The 21,443-nt window shown below is 43.4% G+C and overlaps 1 protein-coding gene across 16 annotated transcripts in view; it reads left to right on the top strand.

Moving 5' to 3' along the window:
* RIMBP2 (RIMS binding protein 2) overlaps positions 1 to 21,443 on the top strand; it is an 855,912-nt gene that overhangs the window by 695,814 nt on the left and 138,655 nt on the right. For all 16 annotated transcript variants that reach the window (XM_082266906.1, XM_082266905.1, XM_082266904.1 and 13 more), the window contains 2 exons: positions 17,873 to 17,949; positions 20,441 to 20,550. In XM_082266906.1, coding sequence (XP_082123032.1) covers positions 17,873 to 17,949; positions 20,441 to 20,550 — 187 coding nt within the window. The remainder of the gene's footprint in view (positions 1 to 17,872; positions 17,950 to 20,440; positions 20,551 to 21,443) is intronic.

The raw sequence follows: 21,443 nt of genomic DNA, 5'->3' as shown, positions 1-21,443 counted from the left end.
TGTTTATAATACCGGGACAGGAACTGGAAATTGTTGTTGTTCAAAGCGAATCTGATAAGGTCAGATAGAAATTCATTCTGGTGGCTGAAGTTGGCATAATGTTCTTCCAGGAAGCTTTCTATGGCTTTTATTCCCCATTCATGTGGTATTGAGGTATATAGAGATTCGACATCAATCCCTACTAGCCAGATTGGTCCCTCTATTTTTATTTTATCGATTTTCTCTAGGACATCTCTGGTATCTTGAACGTAAGATTTCAGGTTTGTGACCATTTCTTTGAGTAGAGCATCCAGGTATTTTCCTACCTTTTCGAGGGGTCCGTTTACTGCCGATACGATCGGTCTTCCGGGTGGGTTTCTTAGACATTTGTGCACTTTCGGAATTATATAGAAGACTGGTACATTGTATTCCTTCACACTTATGTATTCTGCTTCTTGCTTGGTGAGTAGGCCTTCTTCTTTTGCCCATTTTATTTTTTCATTCAGTTCTTTTACTAGTTCGGGGAATGGGTTACTTTCTAGTCTTCTATAAGTGTCCGTTACATTTAGTAATCGCAGGACTTCTTTTTCATACTCCTTTGCATCCATTAACACGACATTGCCTCCTTTGTCGCTTCTTTTAATTACTATATCTTTTGATTCATTTAGTTCCCTGATGGCCCGGCGTTCTTCCTTGGATATATTATCTGCTCCTATATCTGACCAATTTATTTTATGTAAGTCTATCTGGACTTGGCTGAGGAATACGCTTATCCACTTGTTCTTATGCAATTGGGGCATGTTCAGGGATTTAATCCGGATGCTGGATTTCCTGAATCTTTCCTGTTGGTCTTCCTGAAAGTTGTCTTCGTTCTCTTGAAGTAGTGCATTCAGAATTTCTAGAATTTTCTTGTCGTTTTCATCTTGTGGTGTATTTTCTTCATTTGGTGATGTTTGATTACTGTATAGAGAACGTAAGTATACTTTTCGTAGGAAGAGCACTACATCTTTGAACACTGTGAATTCGTCCATTGTTGCCTTAGGTGAGAATGATAGGCCTCTTTTTAGGAGTTTTGTATGACGTTCTTCTAGTTTGAACTTAGAAAGATTTATTACTTTCATATCGTCTTTTGATATTTCTTGTGCATCTGTTTCAATCAGTTCTTCTGGCTCCTGGTCTTTGCGCCTCTTCTTTGACTTTGTTTTGTCGGCCTCCTCTGTTTGGGGTTGTTTTGGGAGGAGTTGGGGTGTTCTAATTGGGTTTCTATTTCCCTGTCTTGCTCCTCCCCGGGTACTAAAAAAGTCACTGATTTTCTTTGTCTTTCCTCATCTGTATCGCTTGAGTTATAGTCATCTCTTGATCTTGACCTTGAGCCCCTCTGTCTTGATCTATATCTTCTGCGTCTTCTCGTTAGGTCAAAGATTTGACCCTTTTCCCAGTCTTCAATATCCCTTTTATATTTTGATTGCTTAGTTTTTTTCAAATTTTGTTGGGTTTTTTCCACCTCTTTCTTGAGGTTGTCATTTTGTGTATTGAATTCCTCACAGTCTTTAAACGGTTCCAGTCCTTTGATGCTTTCTGTGATTTGTTCTGTGAGCTCTGCAAGTTGTATCCTTTCTTCTTCCACAATCAGCTTCATCACCTCTATCCCATGGTCTATACATAAACTTTGCCATTTTGGTAAAAATCGTTCGTTTTGAAGGTGTTCGGCCGGGATTACTTTATCCCGGAGCCCTCTAGGTATTATTTTCTCTTTTATGTATGTTTCCAGGAAAGAGATATCCCACTTTCTGTTGAGGTGTTTGATCACGTGTTTTTTATGTTCTTTGAATCTATTTTCAATTTCTTCTTGTCTACTTAGTGTCGTGGTGTTGTCCTTGTTGAAAGCATCCCTTATTTCTGAGTCAAATTCATCACCCAATGAATAAGCCATTTTTTAGAAAAAAGGTCTTACTTAGGTGATATGATTCCACGGGTACTATACTGGTTTACTGGATATTCTTTCTGTTTATTAACGGTTCTACTCCTTGGGAATGGATCACTTGTGATCCGAAAACAAGCTATAGCATAAGGTTATTGTAAGGAGTATAGGTGTCACAATTGTTATTATTGAAGGTCCCTTTATTTAGATAATACATTTTCGACCTAACCTAAACATGCATATAAAGAGGTGTTCTGTTCAGCGGTCAGAACTAAAGTTGGTTAAATGGTCAAAACGAATATAGGGACACGGGTATTCAATATTTTAAATAATAACAAGTTTATTAATGAAATTTTGGACTTATAATCATAACCGTACAGTATATAATTCTTTATGTACCAGTATATTCATGAGGAACAAGACATACAACATAAAACGATAAACATATAACAAAGTACCGGCCGGTGCATATTAATTCAATCACAGGGCTAATTTTTTGAGATAGGCTTTATAAGAAATTTTAAGAGAGAGATCTTTGTTTTAGGCAAGCTTGAATAGCTTTATCAGTCTTTAGATTGATTCAGGCCAGGCAGGTGTATATGTGTTAGTCCAACTGCCAGACAGCCACCAAGCTCTGTGAGCAGCGTATATTAAGATAGCTCCAGTGGATAGCTTTGCTATAAGAGAAGATACTCAGGATCCTTTCAGATATGAGTTAGAGAGATAGAGCCCTATAGCTTCTAATGCTACTTATTAGGTAGACTTGATGAGCAAGACGAGCAGGCAAAATTTGTGGTGTGTGTCTACCTAGATTTTTACAGACCATTTTGCTCAGATGGGCTTAATGTGAAATTGCATGAGAGAGAGTCTTGTCCTAGTTAGACTAGATGTGTGAGCTAGTTGGGACCTTTTTTTTTATGTAGGACTACAGATGACAGGTGAAAAGTAGGGTTGAGCGGACACCTAGATGTCCGTGTTCGACGGGTTCGGCCGAACTTTAAAAAAAAGTCCGGGTCCGTGTCCCGGACTTTTACCGAACTTTTCCCGGACACCGAACCCCATTGAAGTCAATGGGGACCCGAACTTTAAGGCACTAAAATGGCTCTAAAACACCAAAGGAAAGGGCTAGAGTGCTGCAAATGGCAGCAAAACGTAATTAAGAGCATGGCAAGTGCTCTGCAAACAAATGTGGATAGGGAAATAACTTAAAACAACAAAAAAAAACAGAAAAATAAAACAATGTTCTTCTTCATCTCTGAAGGACGAGGCCCATATGGAGTAGGAGGGAGGTTGAGGTGGTGGTGGATGTGGCGGTGACATAGGCGTGCGCACAGGGTGTGCTGGGTGTGCCTGGGCACACCCTAATCACCTAGGGCACATAGCATTGCCAGTGAGGAGATGGGAAAGATCTCCCTGGGACCTGCTCTGCTCTATTTCTCCTTGCCTACATGTACATGGCCCCGATACATTACTCTCCCTGCTGGCAAACACATGCATGTGTATTTCAACTTTGGGGTGCACACCTTAATGCAATAGGCTGCGCACACCTATGGGCGGTGTAGGTGGAAGCGGCGGTGGAGGAGGACCAGGGCCGGATTAACAGCATCATGGGCTTGGTGCTGAGGATTTTGAAGGGCCTTAGGGCCGTGCCTTGCCATGCACCCAGAGGAGGAAGGGTGCAGCCATGCATGCCTAATTCAACATGGGATGCTGTCTCTGAAGCCCATAAACACATCCATGCATCGCCAACTGTCCCTCCTTGTCCGGCCTTCGCGCTGTGTGGGGAGGTTCTGAGGGTGCTGCCTGGGGAAGTGAGCATAGAAGCTAGACTTCTGTGTTTACAAGTGACAGAAGAGCGGTAACAGTGAATATGGCCAACCCGGGGGCCTATATAAAAGGTAGGGGCCTGGAGCTGCAGCTCCAATAGCCCCTACATTAATCTGGCCCTGAGGAGGAGGACGAGGTAGCCAACACTGCTTCTTTTCACAAATTTTAAATGAGGGTACACCCCAAAAGAGTGAGAAAGAGCAAAAATGGAACAATGGGTGGGTAAGGTCGGTATCCATTGCTATTCTGCACAAGGTACGGAAAAGTCCCGTGGGATCCATGCCTGGTTCATTTTAATGAACGTGAGCTTGTCCACATTGTCTCTGGACAGGCGGCTGCGCTTGTCTGTTATAACGCCCCCAGCCGTGCTAAATACCCGTTCAGATAATACACTGGCTGCAGGGCACGCCAGCACCTCCAAGGCGTAAAGGGCAAGCTCAGGCCATGTGCCCAATTTGGAGACCCAGAAGTTGAAGGGGGCAGACCCGTCATTCACTACATGTAGGCGTGTGCACACATACTGCTCCACCATGTTGGTAAAATGCTGCCTCCTGCTAAGACGTTCCATCTGAGCTGCTGGTGCTGCTGTTTGTTGTGGCGTGCTGACAAAGCTTTTCCACATTTCGGCCATGCTAACCCTGCCTTCTGAGGTGCTGGCGGTGCCCTGGTTGCGTTGGCGACCTCCTCCTCCTCCTCCTCTGCCTTGTGCTTCCACTGTGGCCCCGCTGTCAGATGGGAATGCCAGCAGCATGGCGTCTACCAGCGTGCGCTTGTACTCGCGCATCTTGCGATCGCGCTCCAGTGAGTGAATTAAGGACGGTACGTTGTCCTTGTAACGGGGATCCAGCAGCGTGGCCACCCAGTAATCAGCACAAGTTAGAATGTGGGCAACTCGGCGGTCGTTGTGGAGACACTGCAGCATGTAATCGCTCATGTGTGCCAGGCTGCCCAGAGGCAACGAAAGGCTGTCCTCTGTGGGAGGTGTATGGTCCGTGTCCTCTGTATCCCCCCAGCCACGCACCAGTGATGGCCATGAGCTGGCCTGGGTGCCACCCTGCTGTGAACATGGTTCCATCTCCTCCTCCAGCTCCTCCTCCTCCTCATCCTCCTCATCCTCCAGAACTGTGCCCCTGCTGGACAATTGCGTCCCTGGCGTTTGCGTGTGCAGGAACCCACCCTCGGAGCCCCTTGCGAATGACTGCCCTGAAAGCCTTGGAAATGTTACCTCTTCATCCTCCTCCTCCTCCTCATCCTGTGCCACATCCTCTTCCATCATCGCCCGAATTGTTTTTTCAAGGAGGCATAGAAGTGGGATAGTTAAGCTGAGAACGGCGTCATTGCCACTGGCCATGTTGGTGGAGTACTCAAAACAGCGCAACAAGGCACACAGGTCTCGCATGGAGGCCCAGTTATTGGTGGTGAAGTGGTGCTGTTCCGCAGAGCGACTCACGCGTGCGTGCTGCAGCTGAAACTCCACTATGGCCTGCTGCTGCTCGCACAGTCTTTCCAGCATGTGCAAGGTGGAGTTCCACCTTGTGGGCACGTCACATATGAGGCGGTGAGCGGGAAGGCCGAAGTTACGCTGCAGCGCTGCCAGGCGAGCAGCAGCAGGGTGAGAACGCCGAAAGTGCGCACAAACGGCCCGCACTTTCTGCAGCAGCTCTGACATATCGGGGTAGTTTTTAAGGAACCTCTGCACCACCAAATTCAGCACATGCGCCAGGCAAGGGATGTGCGTCAAACCGGCTAGGCCCAGAGCTGCTATGAGATTTCGCCCGTTATCGCACACCACCAGGCCGGGCTTGAGGCTCGCTGGCAGCAACCACTCATTTGTCTGCTGTTCCATGCTCCTCCACAACTCCTGCGCGGTGTGTGGTTTGTCCCCCAAACAGGCAAGTTGTAAAACTGCCTGCTGTCGTTTACCCCTGGCCGTGCTGAAGTTGGTGGTGAAGGTGTTACGCTGTCCGGATGAGGAGGCGGTAGAGGATGAGGAAGCGGAGTAGGAGGAGTTAGGAACAGGAGGCAAACTGAAGCGCCCTGCAATCCTCGGTGGTGGAAGGACATGCGCCAAATTGCTATCCGCCTCAGGCCCATCCGCCACTGCATTTACCCAGTGTGCCGTTAGGGAGATATAACGCCCCTGACCGTGCTTACTGGTCCACGTATCCGTAGTTAGGTGGACCTTGGCACAGATGGCGTTGCGCAGTGCACACCTGATTTTTTCCCCCACTTGGTTGTGCAGGGAAGGGATGGCTTGCCTGGAAAAGTAGTGGCGGCTGGGCACGACGTACTGTGGGACAGCCACCGACATAAGGTTTTTAAAACTGTGCGTCTCCACCAGACGGAATGACAGCATTTCAAAGGCCAATAATTTTGAAATGCTGGCATTCAGGGCCAGGGATCGCGGGTGGGTAGGGGGGTACTTCCTCTTCCTCTCAAGTGTTTGGGAGATGGAAAGCTGAACGCTTCCACGGGACATTGTGGAGATGGTTGTTGGTGACCCAGGTGGTGGTGTTGCTGACAGATCGTCTGTTTGCGGGGTGGCAGGTGCCGGTATCACTACAGATGTGGCTGGAGCGGCCGAGACTGCAGCAGAAGAGGAAGCAGGATGAGCCAGAGACGTTTCTTGGTTTTGAAGGTGTGTACTCCACTGCAGCTCGTGCTTTGCACTTAGATGCCTGATCATGCAGGTTGTGCTCAGGTTGAGAAGGTTCATGCCTCGCTTCAAGCTCTGATTGCACAGGGTGCAAACCACTCGTGTCCTGTCATCAGCACATTTTCTAAAGAACTTCCACGCTAGAGAACTCCTTTGAGCTGACTTTGGTGCGCTCGTTCCCTTGCTGCGTTGGGCAGTAGCGGGCGTAGTGTCTAGGGCACGGCCGCTCCGCTTCTGCACCCTGCTCCCTCTTCTGCTGTGCTGGTGGCTCTGTGCGACCACCGCCTCTTCCTCCAAACTACTCAGTTCACCTGCATGACGTTCATTCCATGTGGGGTCGAGGACCTCATCGTCCTCCACATCATCTTCCACCCAGTCTTCACCCCTGCCCTCCTTGTCGGTCTCCACAATGCTGAACGCCGCAGCAGTTGGCACCTGCGTTTCGTCATCATCGGAGACGTGCTGCGATGATCCTTGCATGTACTCATCTTGAGAAATAAGTGGTTGGGCATCGCTGCACTCAATCTCTTCCACTTCTGGGGCAGGGCTAGGTGGATGGCCCTGGGAAACCCTGCTGACAGAGTCCTCAAAAAGAATAAGAGACTGCTGTATGGCTTGGGGCTCAGACTGCTGGCCTGATTTGCAAGGGGGTGAGGTGAAAGACGGTTGGACATTGGCTGCAGGTGCCAACTCTGACCTTTCTGCAGTAGACTGGGTGGGAGACAATGTGAAGGAACTGGAGGCACTGTCAGCAGCAAACCAATCTACTATCGCCTCAACTTGTTCTGGCCTCATCACTTCTAGGGGCGTTTGATGCCCTACCAAATACTGATGCAGGTTCTGTCGCCTACTCACACTTGAGGAAGGTGTTTCACTTGTGCGTGTAGCTGGCACAGATCGACCATGTCCTCTCCTTGCAACAGGAGCTCTACCAGCAGCACCACGACCCAGGCCACGGCCCTTATTTGACGGTCTCCTCATATTTCTGTAATTTAAGATCTTGCCCTAGAAAGGTTTTTATTGAATAGCGGAATAGAAAATATGATCCAAAAAAAGTGTATGTATATCACACGTACACAACCACACTAGGCCCCAATTACTATTGTTTGTACCCCTAAAAGGCTAGGAGTAGGGGGAGTATGGAACAGGCAGCACCCTCAAACCTTCAGAAGTATGAGATGAACCCCAACAACTTGGAAAGGTGGATCTCTCTCACACGTACCGACACAGACTATCCCGCAATTCAATTGATCCTCAAAGGTTTTTATTGAATAGCGGAATAGGAAATATGATCAAAAAAAGTGTATGTATCTCGCACGTACACAACCACACTAGGCCCCAATTACTATTGTTTGTACCCCTAAAAGGCTAGATGAGGAGTAGGGGGGGTATGGAACAGGCAGCACCCTCAAACCTTCAGAAGTATGAGATGAACCCCAACAACTTGGAAAGGTGGATCTCTCTCACACGTACCGACACAGACTATCCCGCAATTCAATTGATCCTCAAAGGTTTTTATTGAATAGCGGAATAGGAAATATGATCAAAAAAAGTGTATGTATCTCGCACGTACACAACCACACTAGGCCCCAATTACTATTGTTTGTACCCCTAAAAGGCTAGATGAGGAGTAGGGGGGGTATGGAACAGGCAGCACCCTCAAACCTTCAGAAGTATGAGATGAACCCCAACAACTTGGAAAGGTGGATCTCTCTCACACGTACCGACACAGACTATCCCGCAATTCAATTGATCCTCAAAGGTTTTTATTGAATAGCGGAATAGGAAATATGATCAAAAAAAGTGTATGTATCTCGCACGTACACAACCACACTAGGCCCCAATTACTATTGTTTGTACCCCTAAAAGGCTAGATGAGGAGTAGGGGGGGTATGGAACAGGCAGCACCCTCAAACCTTCAGAAGTATGAGATGAACCCCAACAACTTGGAAAGGTGGATCTCTCTCACACGTACCGACACAGACTATCCCGCAATTCAATTGATCCTCAAAGGTTTTTATTGAATAGCGGAATAGGAAATATGATCAAAAAAAGTGTATGTATCTCGCACGTACACAACCACACTAGGCCCCAATTACTATTGTTTGTACCCCTAAAAGGCTAGATGAGGAGTAGGGGGGGTATGGAACAGGCAGCACCCTCAAACCTTCAGAAGTATGAGATGAACCCCAACAACTTGGAAAGGTGGATCTCTCTCACACGTACCGACACAGACTATCCCGCAATTCAATTGATCCTCAAAGGTTTTTATTGAATAGCGGAATAGGAAATATGATCAAAAAAAGTGTATGTATCTCGCACGTACACAACCACACTAGGCCCCAATTACTATTGTTTGTACCCCTAAAAGGCTAGATGAGGAGTAGGGGGGGTATGGAACAGGCAGCACCCTCAAACCTTCAGAAGTATGAGATGAACCCCAACAACTTGGAAAGGTGGATCTCTCTCACACGTACCGACACAGACTATCCCGCAATTCAATTGATCCTCAAAGGTTTTTATTGAATAGCGGAATAGGAAATATGATCAAAAAAAGTGTATGTATCTCGCACGTACACAACCACACTAGGCCCCAATTACTATTGTTTGTACCCCTAAAAGGCTAGATGAGGAGTAGGGGGGGTATGGAACAGGCAGCACCCTCAAACCTTCAGAAGTATGAGATGAACCCCAACAACTTGGAAAGGTGGATCTCTCTCACACGTACCGACACAGACTATCCCCCAATTTAACTGATCCCCAAAGGTTTTTGATTAAATAGCGGAATAGAAAATATGATCCCAAAAAAGTGTATGTATATCACACGTACACAACCACACTAGGCCCCAATTACTATTGTTTGTACCCCTAAAAGGCTAGGAGTAGGGGGAGTATGGAACAGGCAGCACCCTCAAACCTTCAGAAGTATGAGATGAACCCCAACAACTTGGAAAGGTGGATCTCTCTCACACGTACCAACACAGACTATCCCCCAATTTAACTGATCCCCAAAGGTTTTTGATTAAATAGCGGAATAGAAAATATGATCCCAAAAAAGTGTATGTATATCACACGTACACAACCACACTAGGCCCCAATTACTATTGTTTGTACCCCTAAAAGGCTAGGAGTAGGGGGAGTATGGAACAGGCAGCACCCTCAAACCTTCAGAAGTATGAGATGAACCCCAACAACTTGGAAAGGTGGATCTCTCTCACACGTACCAACACAGACTATCCCCCAATTTAACTGATCCCCAAAGGTTTTTGATTAAATAGCGGAATAGAAAATATGATCCCAAAAAAGTGTATGTATATCACACGTACACAACCACACTAGGCCCCAATTACTATTGTTTGTACCCCTAAAAGGCTAGGAGTAGGGGGAGTATGGAACAGGCAGCACCCTCAAACCTTCAGAAGTATGAGATGAACCCCAACAACTTGGAAAGGTGGATCTCTCTCACACGTACCAACACAGACTATCCCCCAATTTAACTGATCCCCAAAGGTTTTTGATTAAATAGCGGAATAGAAAATATGATCCCAAAAAAGTGTATGTATATCACACGTACACAACCACACTAGGCCCCAATTACTATTGTTTGTACCCCTAAAAGGCTAGGAGTAGGGGGGGTATGGAACAGGCAGCACCCTCAAACCTTCAGAAGTATGAGATGAACCCCAACAACTTGGAAAGGTGGATCTCTCTCACACGTACCAACACAGACTATCCCCCAATTTAACTGATCCCCAAAGGTTTTTGATTAAATAGCGGAATAGAAAATATGATCCCAAAAAAGTGTATGTATATCACACGTACACAACCACACTAGGCCCCAATTACTATTGTTTGTACCCCTAAAAGGCTAGGAGTAGGGGGGGTATGGAACAGGCAGCACCCTCAAACCTTCAGAAGTATGAGATGAACCCCAACAACTTGGAAAGGTGGATCTCTCTCACACGTACCAACACAGACTATCCCCCAATTTAACTGATCCCCAAAGGTTTTTGATTAAATAGCGGAATAGAAAATATGATCCCAAAAAAGTGTATGTATATCACACGTACACAACCACACTAGGCCCCAATTACTATTGTTTGTACCCCTAAAAGGCTAGGAGTAGGGGGGGTATGGAACAGGCAGCACCCTCAAACCTTCAGAAGTATGAGATGAACCCCAACAACTTGGAAAGGTGGATCTCTCTCACACGTACCAACACAGACTATCCCCCAATTTAACTGATCCCCAAAGGTTTTTGATTAAATAGCGGAATAGAAAATATGATCCCAAAAAAGTGTATGTATATCACACGTACACAACCACACTAGGCCCCAATTACTATTGTTTGTACCCCTAAAAGGCTAGGAGTAGGGGGGGTATGGAACAGGCAGCACCCTCAAACCTTCAGAAGTATGAGATGAACCCCAACAACTTGGAAAGGTGGATCTCTCTCACACGTACCAACACAGACTATCCCCCAATTTAACTGATCCCCAAAGGTTTTTGATTAAATAGCGGAATAGAAAATATGATCCCAAAAAAGTGTATGTATATCACACGTACACAACCACACTAGGCCCCAATTACTATTGTTTGTACCCCTAAAAGGCTAGGAGTAGGGGGAGTATGGAACAGGCAGCACCCTCAAACCTTCAGAAGTATGAGATGAACCCCAACAACTTGGAAAGGTGGATCTCTCTCACACGTACCAACACAGACTATCCCCCAATTTAACTGATCCCCAAAGGTTTTTGATTAAATAGCGGAATAGAAAATATGATCCCAAAAAAGTGTATGTATATCACACGTACACAACCACACTAGGCCCCAATTACTATTGTTTGTACCCCTAAAAGGCTAGGAGTAGGGGGAGTATGGAACAGGCAGCACCCTCAAACCTTCAGAAGTATGAGATGAACCCCAACAACTTGGAAAGGTGGATCTCTCTCACACGTACCAACACAGACTATCCCCCAATTTAACTGATCCCCAAAGGTTTTTGATTAAATAGCGGAATAGAAAATATGATCCCAAAAAAGTGTATGTATATCACACGTACACAACCACACTAGGCCCCAATTACTATTGTTTGTACCCCTAAAAGGCTAGGAGTAGGGGGGGTATGGAACAGGCAGCACCCTCAAACCTTCAGAAGTATGAGATGAACCCCAACAACTTGGAAAGGTGGATCTCTCTCACACGTACCAACACAGACTATCCCCCAATTTAACTGATCCCCAAAGGTTTTTGATTAAATAGCGGAATAGAAAATATGATCCCAAAAAAGTGTATGTATATCACACGTACACAACCACACTAGGCCCCAATTACTATTGTTTGTACCCCTAAAAGGCTAGGAGTAGGGGGAGTATGGAACAGGCAGCACCCTCAAACCTTCAGAAGTATGAGATGAACCCCAACAACTTGGAAAGGTGGATCTCTCTCACACGTACCAACACAGACTATCCCCCAATTTAACTGATCCCCAAAGGTTTTTGATTAAATAGCGGAATAGAAAATATGATCCCAAAAAAGTGTATGTATATCACACGTACACAACCACACTAGGCCCCAATTACTATTGTTTGTACCCCTAAAAGGCTAGATGAGGAGTAGGGGGAGTATGGAACAGGCAGCACCCTCAAACCTTCAGTATGAGATTGTGTTCACTGTACCCCACAAAGATTGAGTTCACTGCACCCCACAATGATTGTGTTCACTGCACCCCACAAAGATTGTGTTCACTGCACCTCACAAAGATTGTGTTCACTGTACCCCCCAAAGATTGTGTTCACTGCACCCCACAAAGATTCTGTTCACTGTACCCCACAAAGATTGTGTTCACTGCACCCCAAAAAGATTGTGTTCACTGCACCCCAAAAAGGATGTTGTTCACTGCACCCCAAAAAGGATGTTGTTCACTCCACCCCAAAAAGATTGTGTTCACTGCACCCCACAAAGATTGTGTTCACTGCACCCCAAAAAGATTGTGTTCACTGCACCCCAAAAATGATTTTGTTCACTGCACCCCAAAAAGGATTTTGTTCACTGCACCCCAAAAAGGATGTTGTTCACTCCACCCCAAAAAGATTGTGTTCACTGCACCCCAAAAAGATTGTGTTCACTGCACCCCACAAAGGATTTTGTTCACTGCACCCCAAAAAGATTGTGTTCACTGCACCCCAAAAAGGATGTTGTTCACTGCACCCCAAAAAGGATTTTGTTCACTGCACCCCAAAAAGATTGTGTTCACTGCACCCCACAAAGGATTTTGTTCACTGCACCCCACAAAGATTGTGTTCACTGCACACCAAAAAGGATTGTGTTCACTGCACCCCAAAAAGATTTTGTTCACTGCACCCCAAAAAGATTGTGTTCACTGCAGCCCAAAAAGATTGTGTTCACTGCAGCCCAAAAAGATTGTGTTCACTGCAGCTCACACACAGAAAAATGGATGTGGATCACTGACACCTGCCTATCTCCAATCCCACACCACACAGCAATATCGATTGTAGTTTGTAGAACACAGTTTCCCTAAAATTCAGCAGACTCTGTCCCTAACAGGATTGAGAAGAGATCGTAGATCAGGATTGAGTGCAGACCCCACCCCCCACACAGCAATATCGATTGTAGTTTGTAGAAGACACTGACCCTATATAATTCAGCAGACTCTATCCCTAAAATGCCTACAACTCGCCCTGCCTAAACACTCCGACCTGTCCCTCAATTCTATCCGGACACAAATGGTTTTTTCCTGCCTATCTTTCCCTAATCAGCAGCCAGCACGTTGATGTGTGCTCTGTCCCTGAATCTAAGCAGCATAATGACGCCGCTGCGGCTGCCTCGAACTTATAAAGACTTGGTCACATGCTTCAGACGGCCAATCACAGCTACTGAGACATTTGCAGGCATGGCTGGGATGGCTTAAGGCACACCAGTTAAACGATTGTTGATTGGCTGTTGAAAGCCCGCCATGAAAAGAGCGCCAAAGCATGCAAAACCCGGAAATAAAACGACCGAACACGGATTTTTACCCGAACATACAGTAAAGTGTCCGTGTCCGTGTTCGGGTACAAAAAATCCAATTATTCGGTACGAACACGAATAATACAGTCCGTGTTCGCTCAACACTAGTGAAAAGTCCTGGATGTGTCAGAGGTGAAAGGGTTTTTGCCCCTCTGATCTTTTCTAGGAGCGCTCCTATGGGATATCCCATATGTCCAGTGGCCTAGTTGTCTCATCTTTCCTCATTATTTTCTCTTTTGCCTTGATCACTTATTTTTGTGTACATTAATCACTAGTACATTATTGGCTAACCAATAAACTCACCCTCCCTTTTGTACATACATTATCTCCCAAAAGTGAGTACACCCCTCACATTTTTGTAAAACTTTTTATTATAACTTTTCATGTGACAACACTGAAGAAATGACAATTTGCTACAATGTAAAGTAGTGAGTTGACAGCTTGAATAACAGTGTAAATTTGCTGTCCCCTCAAAATAACTCAACAGACAGCCATTAATGTCTAAACTGCTGGCAAGTGAGCACACCCCTAAGTAATAATGTCCAAATTGGCCCAAAGTGTCAATATTTTGTGTGGCCACCATTATTTTACAGCACTGACTTAACCCTCTTGGGCATGGACTTCACCAGAGCTTCACAGGTTGCCACTGGAGTCCTCTTTCACTCCTCCAGGATGGCCTCACGGAGCTGGTGGATGTTAGAGACCTTATGCTCCTCCACCTTCTGTGTGAGGATGCCCCACAGATGCTCAATAGGCTTTAGGTCTGGGGACATGCTTGGCCAGTCCATCACCTTTACCTTCTTCAGCATGGCAGTGGTCATCTTGGAGGTGTTTGGGGTCATTATCATGTTGGAATACTGCCCTGCGGCCCAGTCTCCGAAGGGAGAAGATCATGCTCTGCTTCAGTATGTGACAGTACATGTTGGCATTCATGGTTCCCTCATTGAATTGTAGCTCCCCAGTACCGGCAGCACTCATGCAGCCCCAGACCATGACACTCCCACCACCATGCTTGACTGCAAGCAAGACACATGTAAAGAATAAATAGGAAATGATCTGAAGCATCACAGCAACCATCTCCATCCCTAATATTGTGTACAAAAAGGGGGCATGGGGATAGCGGGACTTTGAATGAGGTAGGTTGCTGTTACATCTCTCCAAATGGAAATAAAGTAGTTTCAATATATTCATTTATTTTTTGCTGAACGGTAAAAATAAATCCTGCAGCAATAGTCCGTAAATAAAATAAATAAAATCTACATATTCATAGTACAAATACAGACAATCCAGGTATGGACATATAAAAGATAATAAAGGAATTGTATTGCTAGGCATATAACCATAATAAATAGATATATAATAGCAGATAAAAATATCATACAACGGCTTATATATATATCATCAAATACATAGCAGGGATACATCCAGTGGCTCAAGGGCTCTTTCATAGGTAATACATAATCAATATCCTGATAAATCTTCATATTTCATATTTAATGGCTCTACGCGTTTCGTGGGATTATCATCCACTCTTCAGGAGCTTAGTGTACATTTTCTGTAAATAAGGACTAATTTGAATTCAACAAATCACATAAGGATAAGGAAACTCACCAATAAAGTCCCTCAAGAGTTTTCAAAAATCTGAGATTCTGATACTTACATATTAAAAACACAAAAAAATCTCAGAAAAAAATTGCATCATCTCCCGTCGCTGGGTGCACCGTGTGGGTATAATGCCTGATCCGGGGCTGAGGCGGGTAAACGCCAGATGGTCCAAAAAGTGGGGGGGGGGGAGGAGGAGAGAGGAAGACAAAAATCCCACAGAAGAAATGGAGGAACCAGTGATTTAATCACATCAGTGACCAAGTAATCTAGTCAGGGGAATAAAATTTAAATATGTATGTGTTCATATTTCTTCAAGTCTCGTTCAGATATTGGTGTTATATGTGATAAAAGCAGGTGAGAGGACAAAAGAAAGTAAGTGGAAAATACCTGTGCCAAGTGCAGCATAAATGAAAACCAACAAGTAACCCAGCAGAAGCAAAGGGGAAAAAAAAAAAAAAAACCCCAACAGGTGCGGAGCATAAATGAAGTAGAAGTGCAAAAACTAGTAGGATGGTAATCTTACCAATAACAAAGAGATGTGAAACAAGAAGCAACCGTGCTACAGGGATAGTCCTTGTGCAGTCAGAGCAGGAAGGAAAGTGTCCAGAAACTTTGGATTAAAGCTTATTTACTGATAAAGTGATTCTAAATTATTTTTTTTATTTTTTTTTGATAAACATGTCATACTTTTTTTTTTTTCACAATAAAAAACTTTATTGAAAAATAAGTAATTACACAATCTGAAATCAACAAAATTAACAGGATACAAAACATGAAACACATGTGTAATGTTTGAACTTCAAAACATGTCGAGGTCATACTTACCTGCTCTGTGGTTTTGCACAGAGAAGCCCCATTCCTCCCTTTCTGGGGTCCCCCTGCCAGAGCTCCTGGCACCTTACCCCCTCTGAGTACCTCCATTGCAAACTTGCAGTGATTGACAGCAGCCAAAGCCAATGGTTCCCTCTACTGCCTTGATCTCCAGTGAGGAAAGAGAGCAAGGAGAGAGCTGCTGCTCTCGGGCACAGCACTGGGTAGAGATTAGGCTCAGGTAAGAGTAAGGGGGGGGGGGGTGCACACAGAAGGTTTTTTTTTTACCTTAATTTAGAGAATACATTAGGGAAAAAAAACTTCTACCTTTTGAGCCACTTTAAAATTATATAACTATTTGGATGTCCATAGCCTAGCCGCAGTTTTATTTTAGGCCACCGTGGCCAGCCTTTGCTATCATTATAAGAAAGTCTGGTGACAGAAGATATCACAAGAACCCATAGATGTATAGTGTACATGTGAGGCTGATGGGACAGCATTATCCTCAAAGAGCAGCCGGGCGCATATAACTTGGGTGCCACATGTAGACTGATGCATTACGGTACTATAATGTTTTGGCATTTGAGAATTACTTAAAGTGGAAGAAAAGCATAGGTCTAACTATTCCCCCCTTCCTACTACCTATGTTACCTAATCTATATAAAAAGAATATGTGTACTTACCTATTTTTATTCTGCTCTGATCTGGTCACGTAATCTCGTAGCTTCAGCTCCTCTGAGTCAGTGGGCGGTTGCAGCAGATGAGAGAAGCGAGCACTGTCAACGGCTGGGCCATGGAAGCCTATTGGTGACATCAAGGCTTTGGTAATTCCTGGATATAGGTTTTTCTTCCAGTTTAAAAGCCAAAGAATACCATTTAAAACAATCATTGTAGTTAACATTTCTCAGTACTTTTTCTTGCCATCTGTAATATTCCCTGTTCTGCTTAACCACAAGGCATATTCAGTTATTATTGTGTAGATCATAAAGCCTATATTACGCACAATACAAGAATCACACACTTAGGGTTGGAACTATGTGAAATAGGGCCCCACAACAAAACTGTTCATGGCTCCCTGACTTTAATCACCATCTTAATGGCAATTCTTTAGGTGAATACCAGTTGCTTTCATTGCAATCCTATGCAGGTTCCAAATTTATATCTACATGCAAACTGCTATTGCTACCTACATAAATCATTGTGTAACTGGACAGCTCTGGGCACCATAGAAGCTGCATAGTCGGCTTTGACTATACACTGTATATAACCCTTCTTGATTTTATGTTTTAATAGCAAGGTTATCTCTTGACATGGAAAGGCAGACTTATGACCTTAACTTTAGGCATGTGATTTATATCTAGTTTACAAGGTAAATAATTGTCTATTGTCATAAATTGTATGTTCCATGTATACGGATCTTTTCAAACTGAAACATGTAGGCTGGTATTGCTTCTCATTTTGCAAATGGGAATTATTTTGCTGTCATGCTGATCTTTTGCTTCGAAATTTTGCATGATTAAGCCAGAACAAGTATGTAAATTTGACGTTACTTCTAAATCTAACTTTTACCACTTACTAACATTGCCTGATATACGTGCTTGTTTTGGGGCAATGACCAAAAAAGTACTAAGGCCAGTGGTTATTTTTTTAAGAGATACGTGTAGTCCAAACTTTTGAACAAAATGTAGATGGATTATAACCCCTGTCATCTTTTGTTGTCTGTGCCACAGCTAGGTAAATTCACCTTCTCCAGGTATGTTAGTTAATTTTGCCCTCTGAACAGAAAACAAGAAAAATTTTGAGTTGTCACCAAAATAAAAGCTGGGGGTAAATCTTACAAGGGGGCATCCATCTCAGTTTGCAGAGGGTTCTGGTCACTTCCTGTGGCATCTGCAAGACAGGAAGTGGAAGCAAAGGGAAAACTGTCAAACCTGACAGAGGTTTTAACTCTTCCCTACTCTATAAAGAAAAACAAACAAAAACATTTTGGCTTTACTTACGTTTTAGAAATCCTAGATAATAAAGCAGTGCTCTGTTTCCTCCAGATGGATAATGAACAGAATACGAATACCTCAAAGCAAAGATACTCTGGGAAAGTACATCTTTGTATTGCACGTTACAGGTAATGACCAATTTACTACCTCCTGACACGTATGCACTGTAATGTGCATGTGGTATTTAACTCTAGTTATACAGCATTTATATTTTATACATTAACATTTTTAGATTTTAATCCAGAAAGTATTTACAGTGCTTTACTTTTTCCACATTTTGTTATGTTACAGCCTTATTCCAAAATTAATTACATTCATTATTTTCTTCAAAATTCTACAAACAATACCCCATAATGACAACATGAAAGCAGTTTGTTTGAGTATGATGCTACAGTAAGCTTGGCACACCTATTTTTGTGTCGGGGCACAACTATTTTCAGATCTCTCCAGAGATGTTCAATCGCATTCAAGTCTGGGCTGTGGGTGGGCCACTCAAGGACATTCACAGAGTTGTCCCATAACCACTTCTTTGTGATCTTGGCTGTGTGCTTAGGGTCATTGTCCTGGAAGATGAACCTTTGCCCCAGTCTGAGGTGCTCAGCACTCTGAAGCAGGTTTTCATCAAAGATGCCTCTGTACATTGCTGCATTCATCTTTCCATTGATCTTGACTAGTCTCCCAGTTGAAAAACATCCCCACAGCATGATGCTGCTAACACCATGCTTCACTGTAGGGATGATATTGGCCAGGTGATGAGCGGTGCCTGGTTTCTTCCAGACATGACACTTGCCATTCAGGCCAAAGAGTTCAATCTTTGTTTCCCCAGACCAGAGATTTCTGTTTCTCATGGTCTGAGAGTCCTTCAGGTGTCTTTTGGCAAACTCCAGATGGGCTGCCATGTGTCTTTTACTGAGGAGTGGCTTCTGTCTGGCCACTCTACCATACAGGCCTGATTGGTGGAGTGCTGCAGGGATGGTTGTTCTTCTGGAAGGTTCTTTTCTCTCCACAAAGAAACGCTGGAGCTCTGTCAGAGAGGCCATTGGGTTCTTGGTCACCTCCCTGACTATGCCCTTCTCCCCTGATCGTTCAGTTTGGCCGAGTGGCCCACTCTGGTTGTTCCAAACTTCTTCCATTTATGGATGATGGAAGTTGATGATGGAAACCCTTCCCCAGATCTGTGCCTCGATACAATCCTGTCTCGGAGGTCTACAGACAGTTCCTTGGACTTCATGGCTTGGTTTGTGCTCTGGCATGCACTGTTACCTGTTGGACCTTATATAGACAGGTGTGTGCCTTTCCAAATCATGTCCAGTCAACTGAATATACCACAGGTGGACTCCAATCAAGTTGTAGAAACATCTCAAGGATGATCAGTAGAAACAGGATGCACCTGAGCTCAATTTTGAGTATCATGGCAAAGGCTGTGAATACTTATGTACATGTGATTTTTTTTTCATTTTTTATTTTTATTAAATTTGAAAATATTTCAAACAAACTTCTTTCACATTGTCATTATGAGATATTGTTTGTAGAATTTTGGAATAATGCTGTACCATAACAAAAAGTGGAAAAAGTGAAATGCTGTAAATACTTTCCAGATGCACTGTATCGGGAATTTTCCATTTTCAGTGCTTACTGCCTATATCCAATACATAGCTTAAAAAGTAAAGTGAGCCTGTGCTTTGCTTATACAGGGAAAAACAACAGGTCCACATTAATGTGCAGTAGCTGCACATTCTTACCTACCTTGGCTTCCCCGTCACCTGTTTTAGCTGTTGAGAATCAGGAAGCATTACTTCTGTTTAATTCCCAACTTGCAGCTTGGTGATGGTGTCAAAATGGCCAAACACCAAGCACCAGCACTTTCATCTGAGAGGCGAGTGAGTCACATGCACCCAATTTTAATTGGATTTAAAGGAGCTGCACAGCCTTAAAAACAAACTTATTTGAACCTGCTTGACACCAAGATCATGAAATGATCAAGGACACACTTGTCTTTATACAGAGAATTCCTTTCACATAATTTACTTTCAGCCCCAGGTACTGTATATGCAAAGTTTGCTCACAGTGCAATCTGCATGTGCATCCTGATTTTGTCACCCAAATATTGGGATATAATAACACAAATTATATGACTGAAGAAATATAAACAAGGTACTCTGTTGCTTGCAAAGGAGTTTTTGGAAATACCGTAGTAACCTATAGTCACAACTCTCTTATTTATTTCTTTGATTAGTCAATATTTATTTAGCATTACTGATTGCAGTATTTCAATTTAATGTGCAATTTATGTTTTAATTTCACACATTAAACTGAAAGACTATTTAAAATGTTAATATAAAAATGTACTTTTAAAACTATTTTAATGACCCAGTTGTAACTCTCTCTTTTTTAACATTGGTAAAATAACTCACAACCCACACTTCAGTAAAGGTGATCTTTGCAAAATGTTTTAATTCATGGAAATAATTTTGGCTACATTAATTGACAAGGAACTTAATGCATTTTACTCATAGATGTGGTTAGTAATAATTCAGAATTCTAAGTGGCAACCACTTTTACTTTATTTTTTTATTCATATTTCCTGCTTTCTCTCACTTTGTTGTCCTATTGTCATAGTTATAATCCCTTTGATGGACCAAATGAAAACCCAGAGGCAGAACTTCCCCTGGTGGCAGGAAAATACCTCTATGTATATGGAGATATGGATGAGGATGGGTTTTATGAAGGTATTTCAGTTATTTCTCTTACACATTTCTACTATATCTGAAGGTTTTATCAAAATATGGTCAGTTTCAGCTGAGTTTGTGCAGATCAGGGACAATAAACTGAGTATCTTATATTTTAAATTGGTGTTGGCTCAGTTCTCCAGTATATTTTTCCAAATGAAATGACACAGGGTTACTATGTAAAACCCGAATTCCAAAAATCGACATAAAAAAATTGGGCAAATGTGAAATTGAAGGCAGCAAGATGTCTCAAAAAAATTGGGACAGGGCAAGAAAACGCTGGCAAAGTAAGTAGTAGTAACAAGGAAGAGCTGGAAGAACATTATGCAACTAATTAGGTTAATTGGAAACAGGTCAGTAACGTGACTCGCTATAAAAAGAGAGTCAGAGTGGCTCAGAAGTAAAGATGGGTGGAGGTTCACCAATCTGTGAAAAGCTGCATTTAAAAATCATCCAACAGTTTCACAATAATGTTCCTCAATGTAAAATTGCAAAGACTTTCTATATATATATATATATATATATATATATATATATATAATCATGTACAGTACGTAATATTTTCAAAAAATTCAGAAAATCTGGACAATTCTCTGTGCACAGGGGACAAGGCAGAAACACGATATTGGATGCCTGTGATTTTCGGGCCCTTAGAAGGCACTGCATTAAAAACAGGTTTGACTCTATGATGGAGATCACTGCAGGGACTCAGGAATACTTCCAAAAATCGTTGTCTGTGAACCTAATTCATTGTGCCATCCAAAAATGCAAGGTTAAGCTCTATCATGCAAAGAAAAAGCCATATCTGAACATGATCCAGAAACGCCTCCATCTTCTCTGGGCCAAAGCTCATTTAAAATGGTCTGTTGCAAAGTGGAAAAATGTTCTGTGGT

This window comes from Pelophylax lessonae, assembly GCF_965119305.1.
Source record: "Pelophylax lessonae genome assembly, chromosome: 1".
NCBI classification, from domain to species: Eukaryota; Metazoa; Chordata; class Amphibia; order Anura; family Ranidae; genus Pelophylax; species Pelophylax lessonae.
This window is presented reverse-complemented; position numbering and strand designations above follow the sequence as displayed.